The 15,076-nt window shown below is 40.5% G+C and overlaps 1 protein-coding gene across 1 annotated transcript in view; it reads left to right on the forward strand.

Annotated features, from left to right (window-relative positions):
• Nucleotides 1–12,774, forward strand: part of Col25a1 (collagen type XXV alpha 1 chain) — a 402,845-nt gene extending 390,071 nt beyond the window's left edge. Inside the window, exons 33-38 of the mRNA XM_006970377.4 lie at nucleotides 539–592; nucleotides 1,988–2,014; nucleotides 3,004–3,057; nucleotides 7,353–7,430; nucleotides 9,178–9,216; nucleotides 12,637–12,774. Coding sequence (XP_006970439.1) covers nucleotides 539–592; nucleotides 1,988–2,014; nucleotides 3,004–3,057; nucleotides 7,353–7,430; nucleotides 9,178–9,216; nucleotides 12,637–12,639 — 255 coding nt within the window. The 3' untranslated portion in view covers nucleotides 12,640–12,774. The remainder of the gene's footprint in view (nucleotides 1–538; nucleotides 593–1,987; nucleotides 2,015–3,003; nucleotides 3,058–7,352; nucleotides 7,431–9,177; nucleotides 9,217–12,636) is intronic.
• Nucleotides 12,775–15,076: the final 2,302 nt, after the last annotated feature.

The raw sequence follows: 15,076 nt of genomic DNA on the forward strand, positions 1-15,076 counted from the left end.
AAAATCCAAAAACCTCTGGGCACTAACATAATACCACAGATGGGAATTCTACCCTGGCCTCATATGACACATTGCAGTAGAAACAGAAGCACAATAAAGATATTGTATAAAGTTAACTTGTAGGGGATGTGTACAGGATTCATGTCTGAAACAAATGGATTTTGTAGCTTATGTTGTGCCTCATCCCCCAAATATCAAATCCAAATTCAGCTCTGCTCCCAAGCATTTCTGGAAAGGTTAGGAACCTCCACTTTAAAACAAACAGTAATGCCCTACACAAGTGCCAGAGGAACCCAAGCAGAGCATTCTACACATAGGAATCCTTCAGCACATCTGGGTGGCTAAAGGTGGTGGCTTCTTCCTGTCTGTCAATGGCCATCTAGTAACATCTGCCATGGTGGATGACTGTCACTACAGTTTAAAAGGAGCATGAATCATTGGCATTCTGATAGAACGCTTAAATGGCAGCTTTCTGTGTGAGCTACATGGGAACGCAAGGGTTCATGTATGACTGGAACTTTCTGCTTCTTCACTTCAGGGAGAAAAAGGAGCTGTGGGAGAGCCTGGACCCAGAGGGCCCTATGGGCTGCCTGTGAGTTCACTATCACGTGACCGTCACCATCAGCATGCTACTGTGACCTGCTACTGACATGGTTAACCCTTCCCGAGTGGGCAGACTAATCTCATTTTAGGAGCACAGGCGACCTGATGAGTAGTCACAACACAGAGAATCCTACACGACAGATAGGTCATAGTCTCAACTGATCTCTGTACATGGAGACACACCCAAGCAGGTCATGGGACTGAAGATCAGAGACAAGGGGACAAACAGCACCAACTAGAAAGCCAAGTTCTGCCTGACAGATGGCACCTTCCATGCCATCTGCATGGACATCCATAACTGGCAGTCCCTTGAAGGCTCATCGGTGTCAATTGGATGTGAAAATTTCATTTATAATAACCTTCATTCCTTGTCTAGTCTCATAGATTGCAAAAAAAAAAAATTCTCTTGCAAGTGGAAATTATGATTCAAATTAAATTTCTATTCTATGATGACAGTGTTTATGACCTTTCTAAGTTCCTGAAAGGACAGATGATCTTCAGAACATAGAAGGTTGGCGGTGTTCTGTCTTCTAAAATTCTGAACTATGCAGAACCGAACTGAGGTCCCAGGTTTCTGTAGAAATGATCTGCACTGTGGTTCCAGTCCGTTGTGTAGAGGAGGACTCAAAGTAGCATGTGTTACATTTAGGTTTTTAACCTGCCTGTGCTTTCCATGGCTTTTTATGAACTCAGAAAACAAACTTCATTCACAATCATTTCAGTGCTCAACAAGATACTTGCCTTGAAATAGATGTCAAAGTGTACTAAGGAATGAGCGTAGCTGTTGGGAACTTTTGATGGAACATAGTCTGATCCAACATTACCACCATGCAGGGGTGAAGTTACCATCTTGTGTAAACAGTCTTAGACCAACCCTCTTGGGAATTCCTCTTCTACAAAGTTCACTGTAAAGCAGCTTTTGAAGTTGTTATGTTCACACTCCTTGTATTCAAGGTGATTGTCTAGTCAAATTCAAACTATATTTAATGATAAACAGTTTTTAGGTTCTCCATTAATTGAAAAGCTGAGTTCTCAAACTAAAGGAGCATTGATTTACATCTTCCATTAGTGTTGGTGTATTTTTTAACAACATTTTTTGTTTTGTTTTGCACTTCATTACTGAGCTGCTAAGTCAGACAGCAAGCATAGAATTTGAGCAAAACTACCTATTTAACCCAGTAAAGAGTTTAAATCCCTCATGCCCCATAACTTCAACTAACAGTCCCCTCAATTGATTTAAAGAAATATGACTAATCAAGAAGGCTTTTTCACAATTCTAGCATAGTCTTTCTAACACTAATGTTGCATGCCCAGAGCAGCCTTAAACAAGAACCTATTGATGAAACTTAGGAACACTAATGTAGCCACTGTGGTTCTTTGGCAGGGCAAAGATGGAGAGCCTGGTCTTGATGTAAGTAATCTGCACAGCAAACATCCTTCAATTGTAATGGATACAGTCAATGGTCTCCATCATCAGGGAATACCAAGAGTGCAGAATTTTTTCTGTGCATGTATTACACACACACACACACACACACACACACACACACACCATATATATATATATATATATATATATATGTATATAGTAGTATATATAAGTATTGTGCATATAGACAGCCATATAAAATATGCTAGTATTTGCATGAGATAAAGGAAAAATAATTTATGTAAATTAGTAATTGACACTGGATAGTGGTACTTCAAAATCTTTTCCTACATTAAGGATACTCAGCATCAACATGACCCAGTTATAGAAAAAATAACTATGTATCCAATCAGTCTGCCTCTCATGTGTGCCCTTGGGGAATGGTGTTTTGTCAAAGCTATTATAATGTTCTTTTTCTTTTTCCATTAAGTCTCTATGTACATTTTCTCTTGTGCTAAAATATTATATAAAAATACAGACTGTCAAAAGTAAATGCCTGTAGGAACTGTCGCAGCTTGTCAGTATTGTGTGAGTGATGAAGTTACAATAGTTGCTGTTTATTGAGCACCTGTTATGTGCAAGCATCATTCTGGCACTTGGCATCCACCATCTCATTTAACATCCACAACAGCTGTGTGATAGTCATTAACCTTATTGTATAGTCAGGGGACTAAAGGGCAGAGGTAAGTGATTTGGCCAAACCCACACACATTAGTCAATGTGCCAGGATTCAAATTAATATTCTTGTGCTCTTTCTCCTGCATTTTCTTAGGAGAAATAAAGCAAGAAACTTGTTGTGCATAGCTTATCGAAATGGTAGACAGTACTATTTCTAAGGGCTACTGTTCTTTGTGAGTTTAAAGATTGACGTGTCCATTATTATATGTGAGTCAGACCAATGAACTGTGGTGGTTGTTAATTTTACCACAGTTACACCAATAGATAACTGGAGTTTGCTTTTTATCCCGTAGGGCTTCCCTGGTCCTCGAGGCGAGAAGGGTGACCTGGGAGAAAAGGGAGAAAAGGTGACGTCTCCCAGCATGCACCTTGTGTGTTTCTGCTAACACTGCTCTGCTGCTGCACCTGTGCGATTCCATCATTCCCCTTTCCTGTCTCTGCCCTGTGTCCCAAAAACATACAGACGGCTCATCTAAGGAATCGGGTCTTCAGAGAGGACTGTCCAAGGCTACACAGCTAGAAATGAGGGTACCATCCAGCACAGGAGGGAGATTCCAGCCCCTAGATATCAAAGCTACAGTCTTTCAACTTCCTGACACCAATTTTTTTAAATGTCATGTCCAGGGGCTGGGGGGATTATAAATTTTTTTCACAAAAGTAAAATCACATCACATAAACCTCAATGGTATTTTGGCAAAGCCTATCTCACCCGAAGGCCCGGATCTCATTTATCTTTATGACATTCCTAAGAGAGAGACTGATACATGGTACATTTTGATTTTTTAAATTCAGAGGTAGAAGAGACACATTGTGAAAGAGAGACCACAGTATGCCCGCTGTGCAGAGGCAAGCCAATAGTTGTAGGCTTTTCAATGAAGACATTGGTGATGGCTTAATATTGAGGATTCCTCTGGACCATCAGTCAACTTCATAGGCTATAGGGGTCAATATCAAGCAACATGATTTTATGACTAAAAGAAAAGTTTGGATTGTAAATTTTAAACATCACTTTCTCCATTTCTCTTTAATTCTGTCCTGTCTTGTCTTCTCTCTAGTTTGCTATAGTCTTTAATCCATTAGCAAATCAAGTAAGTTTTTATATTGGGTGAAACAAAAGGCAACAAAAAGTCAATAATGAAAACATTCAAATAGTTGAATATCTCCTGATTCCAGTTTAAACCAGTTCTCCTCCTTAGATTAATTCATGCCCTGATAGAGTTAACAATACATTGTTTTTAAAACCCAGTGAATGCTCTTGAACAGTGAAACTCTTCCCTGTTATGATACAAGACCAAAGGGGGTATGCCAAAGAAGGGGTATGAAGCCCGCTGGATATGTCTTAAGAATTAAGTTACTCAGCCTCTCATGGGTAAGAGCCCACACAGTGGTCATCCCAAAGCACCACCATCCCAAAGCACAGCATCACATATGCCGAGTACCTGTGCATTCCTTTCCCCAAGAGCTTTACACAAGATAAACCTTGACATCTTCACACCACCATGCTGAGGTAGGCGCTATCATTTCCTCACTTCACAAACAGGGAAAAGTATATTCTAAAAAGTTCTTTTCCACACTGTAAATCCTGACTACAAATTTTATGTGGTCTGAGATAAGTTTTGTGCAAGAGCATTCAACACAAGACAAACTGTCTTGAAGGCCATGGTCACTTATTTTATATTGACCCAGTAGGTTGTATGAATCTAAAATCTTAAGAAAAAAATAACATGTGGTACTCAATTTTATGATCTTTAAAGAAGTTAGAAATTACTCATTTGGCTCAGTGGTAAAGTCCTTATCCAGCATACGCACGGCCCTGAGTTCATTCCCCAACATTCAAAGAGGAGAAGGGGGGGGGGGGAGAGAAGAGAAATTCCCATCAGCGTAGCTTATAAAAACACAAACTTTCAAACTCACCCTCATAAAAATGTTAATCCCCCATATGAAAATATTTCCATCATTAGAAGATGTATATTCAGGAAAATTAGATTCTCGGTGTTGAACACTTTGTGTATCTTTTTTTTCTTTTTCTTTCTTTCTTTTTTTTTTTTTTTGTTTTTTTGTTTGTTTGTTTGTTTTGTTTTGTTTTTCGAGACAGGGTTTCTCTGTGTAGTTTTGGTGCCTGTCCTGGATCTCACTCTGTAGACCAGGCTGGCCTAGAACTCACAGAGATCTGCCTGCCTCTGCCTCCTGAGTGCTGGGATTAAAGGTGTACGCCACCACTGCCTGGCCTTTTTCTTTGATATAATAAAAATTGACAATAATTATCAATTTCAACTGCTCATACACTCAATGAGAGATAGGTAACTTTGTGGTACACAGATAATCACTTTATTTCACAGCATGATATTGATTAATAACATTGACATATTATTCTTTTAATGTCCCTTTTCCATAAAGCTTGCTGTTCACTAAAATTTTAACAACAACAACAAAATTGCCTACCACAGAATTTGAGTAGTTAATCTTAAACCCATTGGCCAATCAAATAATGAATTCCACTTAACAACCAACACGCTTGGCCTCAGTTAGACCTACTCAAAGATGAGTCATGGCTACATGGAAGACAGAGCACACACACACACCCAAAAAAAGTTTCAGTTTATGTCATGGCGTGGAAGCTACTTGGTACGGGAGGGTGTTGAGTCTCCATGAATGAGCGCTTACTTCTGAGTGCATCACCCACTTCTGCCAATCTGCTTTGTCTTCACCCTCCTGCCACATCTTTGTCTTCAATCATGCACAACTGAGCTACACAGAACTTCTTTCCCCTGTATTCAAGACGCCCAAGTGGTTTTGATTCCGAGCCTTCCGCCGCCGCCACAGTGTTTTTGGCACACAGGAGATGAACGAGGAGGAGCTTCGGCTCCTGCTGTCACCGTGAATGTTTCCATTTGAATGAGAGTCTCATACATGTCTGTGCTCTACATTGTTCTGTCTTTTCCCTCTGAATATTCATGCTGTTTGCTTCAAAGGCTGTTCAGTTTTATTGTAACTGCCATCCAGACTGCAGAGTGCATGTTCTCATTTACGTATGTATCTCTGTGTCGTCTTCTGCATTCTGCACAGCACCAGCTCCCTGTCCATAAGTCTGCAGATGTGTATGTTAATGCAGAACAGCTGGGGCGCATTCCTTCCTTCCCCTCCTTTTGCCTCCTTTCCTCAATCCCTCCATCCCCCATGATCCGTGCAGACGCCCCACAACCTTGATCTTGATTCCCAAATACTAATTTCCACAGCTCCGTTCCCACTGTGTAATTATCCTGCCTCCCTCATTTTAATGAGCCCATACTGCCTTTCCTACCTGCAGCACTGTGAGCTGGAAACTCATTTACCATTGTGAGCAACAGGCATGAGGTCAACCAGAGATGGAAGAAGACCGCCTAGGTTTCTAGATGTCGGTTTCTCCCGTTGGCACTGCTGCCGAGTATTAGCACCTGAAACTTTTATTTAACTCAATAAGTCGAGTATTCACTTTTATTTTTGCTGGGGAGAAAAAAGCAAAACACAGTAGAAGCACATTTTAATACCTACATATTTTTACTGAGAGCTGCAAAACAGAGTATGATTGGACATCCCCAGGAGAGACAGAAGCCGTTGCCTCTCCCTCTGAGTCTGTGCAGCCTTCACATGTTAAAGAACAGGACGGGAAAAGGCAAGGTGAAAGGTTCTCAATTGGGTGGAGTATCCATTACCCACCGCCAGCCCCACTGGCTACTGACTGCCTTCGGTACCGCTGATTACCCGCCATCTACACCAGGTCCACAGCACAAATCCCCAACTCACAACTGACTCCAGCATTGCGGCGGTCAGCACTGATCTGCCTCTCCGATGCATCAGCCCTTTTGGTCTCTCCCCCTTTCTTCTTGCTGAATGTCATTAATCAATTAATAATAATGAATCCTGCTGCCAGAATCTATTGTCCATGGCAGTATACTTTTTTTTTTAAATGGCATCATGTCTTCTCTACATCAGAACACAGTGGTAAATGCCCTTCCAGACTACTCTTAGCTAAGCCATATTGTGAATCATTTGTATTCTTCTACACCGCCCCCCCCCCAAAATAAAATCTGTCTTTTATTTAAACCCTTGTATTCACAGGGGGAAAAGGGAAAGAAAGGAAAAAAGGGGCCCAAGGGGGAGAAAGGAGAACAGGGCGCCCCTGGATTAGATGCACCCTGCCCGTTGGTATGTCTCACTTGTGCAACTGTCTCCAGATGTTTGGTGTGAGGGGTGCGATGGGAGAGGAGCAGGCCAGAGGGACCAGGAACAGCTGGTTACCAGGAGGGTCTTTTCACATGGGCCTGCAGACAGGTGCTCAGAAGTGTGTGCCCAGTCTACATGGATGTGCTTCACATCGGGGTGCTGGCCATTCGCTCAACCCTATTTCTGCACTCCACAGTGCTGACTGACTCGAGCCCACCCATAGGATGTGAGAAGAGCCAGCGCCATCCCATACCCCTCCAAAGAGGAGGCTATGGTCTCCTGACAAGGCCTTGTCCTGATAATGTGAAACTTCTCTGCACGTTACTGATCCTTCTAAATTGTTCCTCTCCCAGCTTTTCATCTAGTTGTTTCTTCAGCAGATTTTTGCTTTTGATGAATTCTTGGATTAGTAACATTATGAGTTAATCTTTACAAACAGGGATTCCGTGGCGTTAAGGGGGAAAAGGGGGAGCCAGGCCAGCCTGGCCTGGATGGGCTGGATGCCCCTTGCCAATTGGTACAGTATTTCTCTTTCCTACCATCCTGCATGCCATTCCTTTATTATGTATTTGTCTGTATCAGTGTAAAGGGCTTCTTTCTGGAGCAAGCTTTACATGATAAACATACTACATGCATGTGCATGAGGAGGCTCCTCCCTGGGCTCTGCAGAGGGGAGAGAGCAAGCATGTGTCATCAACGAATGCAAATTAATCTTCTAACATTGTCCTCACTACTGACGTGTCCATCTCTATGTTCCTTGGAATGTTAATTTATCCAATAAATTTTCAGAGATTATCTATAAGGTAGATAAAAATACACGATGCAAACACACTGGTAGGCCAGAACTTTGGGTTTTTACCCTGCTTATTTTTTTTCCTTTCCTCTAAAAGAAATAATGGTATTTTTCTCTCTCACGTTACAGTTTTATCAGGCCATTAATAAGGTCAAATCTACATAATGAAGCTTCTATGGTCAAGAGTTAACCAATTCGAAGCAACATTATTAAGAGACCATAGGAAAGAAAACAATTGCCCTGCACATCTAAAGATGATGGTTGTCTGCAGCCCAAACCCTGTTCTCTGTCACATAACCTTTTCGACGACGTCATGGTCTCTCCTTTGAAAACTCACTTTCCTAAAGTAGACGGAACTCCCTCCTCCATTGGCATGAACTCAAAATCCTCCTTATAACTAAAATCTAAAATTCTACTGGCTGATCCTTTTCCTTGTACCAATCTGGCATTACCAATTTCTCCCAAATATGTTACAAAGCTAGATTTTTTTTGTTACAATTAAAAGGGTAGTGTGATTATATTTTGTGGAGTATAAAGAAAGCTTTTTATTATCATGTTCCACTGGTCTGCATGGCCTTACATGATTCTTCAGTTATAAGCATGATTCTTTAAAGGTAAATGTAGATTTTGTGAGTCTTTTAAGAGATTATGTGTATAGAAAAATATTCAGTCAATTGTTATAGTTTATGGAGTATTCTGTCTTTTGTTTGCTTGCTGTTGATAAGTCACATTTTATAAACCCTTCATTGGAGGAAAATGCATGCCTTCGACTGTGTCACATCTTCCGGTCTCATTTGTATCTGAAGATGCTTATATCTTAAAATATATTTTGTAGTATTTAGAAACCTCCATTCGGAATGTTAACCAATACTGAAGATTTAAACAAAAGTGCTGGTAAACACTATGGATGACATTTACTATGATATGCAGATAGACTGCCATGTTGCCAATGAGTACGTTTTGTGATATCCACTTACAGTATAAGAAAGTGGAAAACACTGGCATATGGAAAGCTATAAACTTCAGATAGAAATGCTTTGCCATTGATTACCATTGCCACAAACCATAATGACCACAAGGAAATGAAACTCTGATTCATTTAGCAAAGATAAGTGTGAGATGTTTTAATGATATTAAGAGGTACCATGCACTGTGCAGATGTATTATCTAAAGATGTGCCTGTGAGCAGAGCACTAGGCAACTATGCTTTGTAAATTTCATTTTCAAAATTAGACATAGTTTTTCTGTATTCACGTATATATTTTTCAGATGTGTGCTCAGTCTGGAAAACATTTGAATTACCTTCATTCTAACTAACAGTAGGCAAAATATCATGAGCCACCACTTAGTGTAAGACGTCTATGACTGAAGCCACCTAATAGAAATAATTTTAGAAGTCTCTGAGCTTGTCAACTTAATCTGATTACTTATGAGGAGCCTGAGGAATTCTTTTTCTTCCTTTCAAAACCAGGGACCTGATGGATTACCCATGCCTGGCTGCTGGCAAAAGGTAGGCCTTATGGCTTTTTGTTTGTTTGTTTGTTTGTTTGTTTGTTTTTCTGAAAAGAAACACTAATTTTGACCAGGCCCTTTCCACTGCAGAACAGACCTTTTACATTTGACCTTCTTGAAAACTCTTTGGGTATTTCAAAGCAAATATGCAAGCTCTAGGCAATCTTTAGATGAATGTGTTTATTACTAATTTCTTCCCAAACCAATGAGCAAAAACAGTTGTTGACAAATTATAATCTGGAACCTCAAAGTCATTGTTTGTGATGGAAAGGCACAATATATCTGTTAAGATTGTTTGGCTCTCGGACGGTGGTGGTGCATGTCTTTAATCCCAGCACTTGGGAGACAGAGCCAGGCCGATCTCTGTGAGTTCAAAGCCAGCCTGGTCTACAAAGCAAGATCCAGGACAGGCACCAAAAACTACACAGAGAAACCTTGTCTTGAAAAAACCAAAAAAAAAAAATTGTTTGGCTCTCTGTCAATGAACTCTTTCCTTCTCTTATTTAAAAATTATTTTTAATTGTGATTTTCCCTGTATATCAGTTGTATTGAAAATAAGATATATGGTAGAACCCTGTCAGTACTAGCCACACAACTGAGAAAGCAGAAAATACAAACATAACATAGATCAGTAATATCTTGATTTATTTAGTAGTGTCTGCCTGAGTTTATACTGGCATCTTTTATATCGGTTTGTTCAACCCACAGTCACTGGGAATCATCAGTACAGATGGCTCTACCCAGAACACCTTCTGTGCACAAAGGCTGTATGTCATGTCCTGTCATACAGGGGTATTGTTTCAGTTAATTCCATACAGTAACCTACACAGGAGTAACATAAACTTGGAAACGTGAAGAAACCTCTAAGAACAGCAAGGTGGTAGCTACCAGAGCTAGGAAGGAGAAACAGCAGGAAGTAATGGTAGCGTTTCCAGCAGGCAGATGGAGCTCTGTGCATTCTGTACTGCCCAAGGAGTGCAGACTCTACATTGTAACGCTGTAAGCCCAGTGTGCAGGTTACCAGAGGGCAGAGGAATGCCTAGAAATGGCAATGTGATAAGGGAAGCATCCAGGTTGCTTTGATAGTTTTGAAATGTTATCTCCAATGCTTTGTAGCTTATCCAGTAATTGTAGACAGCCACACTTCATTGGCAAAATCAGAACAAACTATGTAAGCCAGAGTGTGGAAACATGAGGAGACATTGGGTCTTGGTGGTTTCTCAAGTCAGCAACTCAACCATCAGGAAATCCTATGTAATTTGCTTTCTCAACTAACTTTAGCCACTTAGCTAGGGACAGAAAAGCCTTCTCTCATAACAGCATCATTTATTTATTAGCTTCCCAAGCTCCCCTTTGAGCCTATCAGATAATTAGCTCAGTTGCATCTGAGGTCAAGAGGGTCCCTGGATGCAGACACCTTCATCAGATTCTTCCTCACCTGGAAGGGCCAGCCTCTTGCCAGCTTCTCTGCCATGCACAGACATTGTTAACACCAGCTTGTGCAGGGATGGGCATTGGCTCTCTAACCTCTCCCTTATAATTCAATAAGATGATCATTTTTTTTTAAGCTAGTTATCAGCACACTGCATCTACAGATGCTAACAGTTCATTTCCCCCACACTGTGACACCATGAAGAACTCAAAATCACTTTTGGTCTGGAGTACTTCTAAATCATCTTCCTCTTCATAAAGACAGATAGGTAATGCCAACAAGCAAAAGGCTGTTTGTCTTGTTAGCCCCTGAAATGAAAAACCTGGTAGGAATACAGATAGTGTGATAGAATCAGAATTGTCCATATAAATATTCTGCTTTCTATGAAACAGATACTCTATTCTACATAAGATTAAGAATCTAGTGAATCTAGCCCCTTCTACAAAGAAAAATAACCCAATTATAACACTTTGGTATTGCTTAGTATCTCCACACAGCACATATGAACTCCAACATCTCCCCTCCCCCAATATAAATGAAATAATTAGAAAAATGAAATTTTCTCAGATTTTTTTAGATAGCCAATTTAGATATCTCAAATATTCAAGTAATTTTTTATTGATACGTTATAAATAAAGCCCATAGGTGGCTTCTGGTTAGTCGTATTTTATTTAGACTAGCCAGTGTAAACATTTTTTATGGAATTTAAATGTTTTATTGGCATATACTAATTATACATAATGGGTCCATTATGACATTTTCATACATGTATAGAATGTATTTGATCATATTCATCCACCCATTACCTTCTGCTGTCTCTCCTCTGCTCCCACTGAGTTCCTTTCCAACTAGTCCCGCTGCTATTTTGATGGTCTAATGAATTTCATTAGGTTGCTTAGGGAAGCATAGATACAGGCTTATTCACAGGAGTGTAGACACCTTAGTAGTAGTTAGACTGTTGAAGAAAATGTCTATCCATGCACCACTAACGACGTGTAGGTCCTCCATGCTAGGGTATTGACAAGTGCATTCTTACGCAGTTTTTCTTGGAAAAGGAAAAAAAAAAAAGGTGTTAATGAAATCATTGAAAGGGGACTCTGGACTAGTTACCTGTGGGGGATGGGCCAGAAGTATCCATTAGCTCGCTCTCCTCTGCATTTCACTTTTCTCGTTGATTTTTCTTTGAATAAAACTAAAGGAAGCACCAGACATGGTGGCACATGCCTTTAGTCCCAGCACCCAGAAGGCAGGCAGAGCTCTGTGAGTTTGAGGCCCGCCAGAGCTACACAGTGAAACCCTGTCTCAAAGAAAAACAAAACAAACCCAAGTCCTAAAAGCAGTCTCTATGATCTGCTCTATGACCTAACAACACAGTGAAAACTGCTTCTTAGTTTCAGAGTTAATGGCAATTCTGGAAAGACATTCAGGACAGTGGCTCTTCTAAATGAGGAACCAAAGATTTGGGAGAGATGATTTTTTTTTTCCACATGGAACTGTCACACTGCATGAGAACTAATAGTGGGAGGTTTACCATGCCGGGCTGCTTCCTGGGCAGGGCTGGTCACAGGGAAAAAGAACTAGGAAATGCATACGCATTGTATACAGGAAGGTGTTGGTCTGCTGCCTTTGAGCTTAGACCCTTGGCCATTATTAGGTTGTGTTGCAATGCCTGCAGACATCGTGTGTAGTGGTGATAGTATACCTGTAACAAAAAACACAGTTTTCTGCTTTCCCAGCACAGTGACTAAGACAATCACTTATAAAGCTCCTCATTGGCAATGGGAAAATGTGGGTTGGAACTAAGATGAGAATTATGCTAAACCGGATGTGATACAGGAAACATCAGATGATCAAATGAGCTTGCTGACTTGAAAAAGAAAAGACTACAGGGTTCTCCCAGTGTTTGTAAAATAACTGCTAATTTGGAATTGTTATCAAAGAACCACTAACTCTGCGTGTGTCCTTCTGTTGTCTGTTTTTCTGCAGTGATGAATCTAACCTTCCAAGCATGAAGTTGTGTATATAACGGTCCACCGTTTATATTTATAGTTGAAAAACTGAGTTGCAGATTTTGCAAGTGTGGAATCTGCTCCCCTGGCACTGCTTTCTCCCTGTTCACAGTAGTGCAGACGTCCATCTTTTCTCACATCTGAGGTTAGGCAGTTTACAGAAGGAAATATAGACCGGTGTCTCTATTTTATGTGAACATATGTATTTATATGGACATCAGTGATAAAGGAACGATCGCTCTCGCTATTTTCTTATTCGGGGCCTGTTAATTGCATGGACAAAGAGTGCCATGGAATAGTTTACATGAAACTGTGACCAAATACGGACTCAAAGCGATGAACACGTAGCGCACATTCCCAGTAGCATTCATTCATTCACGCCCACACCACCTACTGAAACTGACTAAAAACAGCATGACCGTGTGCCAGCCCTGCCTGTATAAACGCAGATGCTTGCATGCTGCCTCCTGAGTTCTTTGACGACATCTGAGCTTTTGTCCCTTTGTCATCCCAAGGGGGTTACACCGTGGCTAATCGCCAAAAAGAGATAAGTTGATGGAGAGCACCCACACAGTTGGTCTTATATTTTGAGGGAGTTGCAGTCCCGACTGCAGATCCACAGCTCCTAATAAAGCGGGCTCCTGTGACCGCCTTGGTTGAAATACCAAAGGGTGGAGCCGATGACTACCGCTCGTTTTCCTTGGGCTGCGCTTGGCAGTGAAGACCGGAAGAGGACCGGTTCTACATCCTGCCCTGTCTTTCGTGTGACCAAGTTGGAAGGAGGTTTATAACCACGAACACCCAGAACAGCAGAAATTGTTTTTCTAGATGAACTGACTTCCCACAGGTGTTGATCTCGGTGCTTTGGGGAAATGTCAGAGGTAATGCAGCAGTGTTCTGGAGACTGCGGAGCCTTGGAATGGAAGTCCCCATTTGTGCAGATTGAAAGGTGCGGACATCCCATCAGAGCTCAGGTTGCTGAAGAGAGACCGTGTCCCAAGAAGGGATCAGACAGAATAAGTTGTGCTGCAGATGCTGGGGAGTTCCTGGTGCTCACTCTACCAAAGGTGGCCAGAAAGCATCCCTCTCTCCCTCCCTTCTGGGGTTGACCCATACCAAATGTTTTTCTACAAGATCTAGAAACAAGATGTAGTTTCCATTCTTTCTCATACTTTTTCTTTTCCTAGTACAGGAACAGAAAATATTTGCTTCAGTTTGGGTCTCATAGTTTTTAAAGAACATTTTTTAAGAAAAGTTTTCAAATCGTAGTAATTTGAATCCAATAGTAAAAATAACCTTTTAACATCTCCTTTTTGTTTGTTTGTTTGTTTGTTTGAGATAATTGAAGAGATTATAGGGAGGCTTCATTTTTTACTTAATCATTATAAAGTATGAAGATTAAGCATTTTTTCACTACTTTTTGATTTACATTGACAAAATTTACCTGTCAGTTATTGTAAGAGTCAGGATTTTATCACATTTAATAGCATGAACTTGCTTCTTGTAAGTTTTTTCTGTATTGAAGTTTATTTCTCAAGTTTTGTTTTTACATTTCTAAGTGTTTGTCTTATACACAGACCAAATTTGAGATCTCAGAAAGCCCTGAAATATAGTTGCTAGAAAAAGGGTCTTGCTTTTACCAACTTGCTCAAAACCTACCTACGCAGACTTAGACTTGCTCTTTGCCGAGTCTGTGGCGTGTTTTGAAATGACTTATTCTAAGTGGAAGGGTTTCCTGGGAAGAGCACCATCCGTGGGAGTAGTGATCGTAGCAGCTCCTTAGAGAATTTCATTTCCCTCAGTGATTAAATGTCATTTTTGTGGGAACATTTCTAGTTTGGTGTTTGGATTTTCAACCCCACAGGGAAAATTAGTTCCTGCTTAGGATTACAACAATGAAGATACCATTTCAAAACAGACCTTAAGATGTCTTTCATAGCATGTAAGCAAATGCTCAATCATACAAAATGATGTCATCTTTTTTCTTTATGTCATTTCTGAGGTTAGAATTTAAATGTTAAGTCAGACTATCTGGTAACATTTCTAATAACATTCCACACTCCTAAGCCTATTGAGCATTTTTTTTTTTTTTGGTGGAGAATATCTTCTAACAAGTTCTTGTATGATGTGGTTAGGGTAAGGTATTTCTCAATATATGAAACAATTCGTCTTAAATCATTTGGGGCACAAAAATGAGCCCAAGATTACACATTATTTTCAGGAATAAGACAAAGCAACTATAGACAATCTGGTGACTATATTTCCTCCTACCTTCGTTTCTGTTTCTCCATTAGAAGGAGATATTGAGAGGGATTCAAATGAGACTAGCTCACAACAAAGACAGCATTGGACATACCCTGGAAAGGACACTGCCCGGACTGTGTGTGCACTGGGGTGTTGCTCATAAGACACATTTA

Source organism: Peromyscus maniculatus, chromosome 6 (genome assembly GCF_049852395.1).
Source record: "Peromyscus maniculatus bairdii isolate BWxNUB_F1_BW_parent chromosome 6, HU_Pman_BW_mat_3.1, whole genome shotgun sequence".
NCBI classification, from domain to species: Eukaryota; Metazoa; Chordata; class Mammalia; order Rodentia; family Cricetidae; genus Peromyscus; species Peromyscus maniculatus.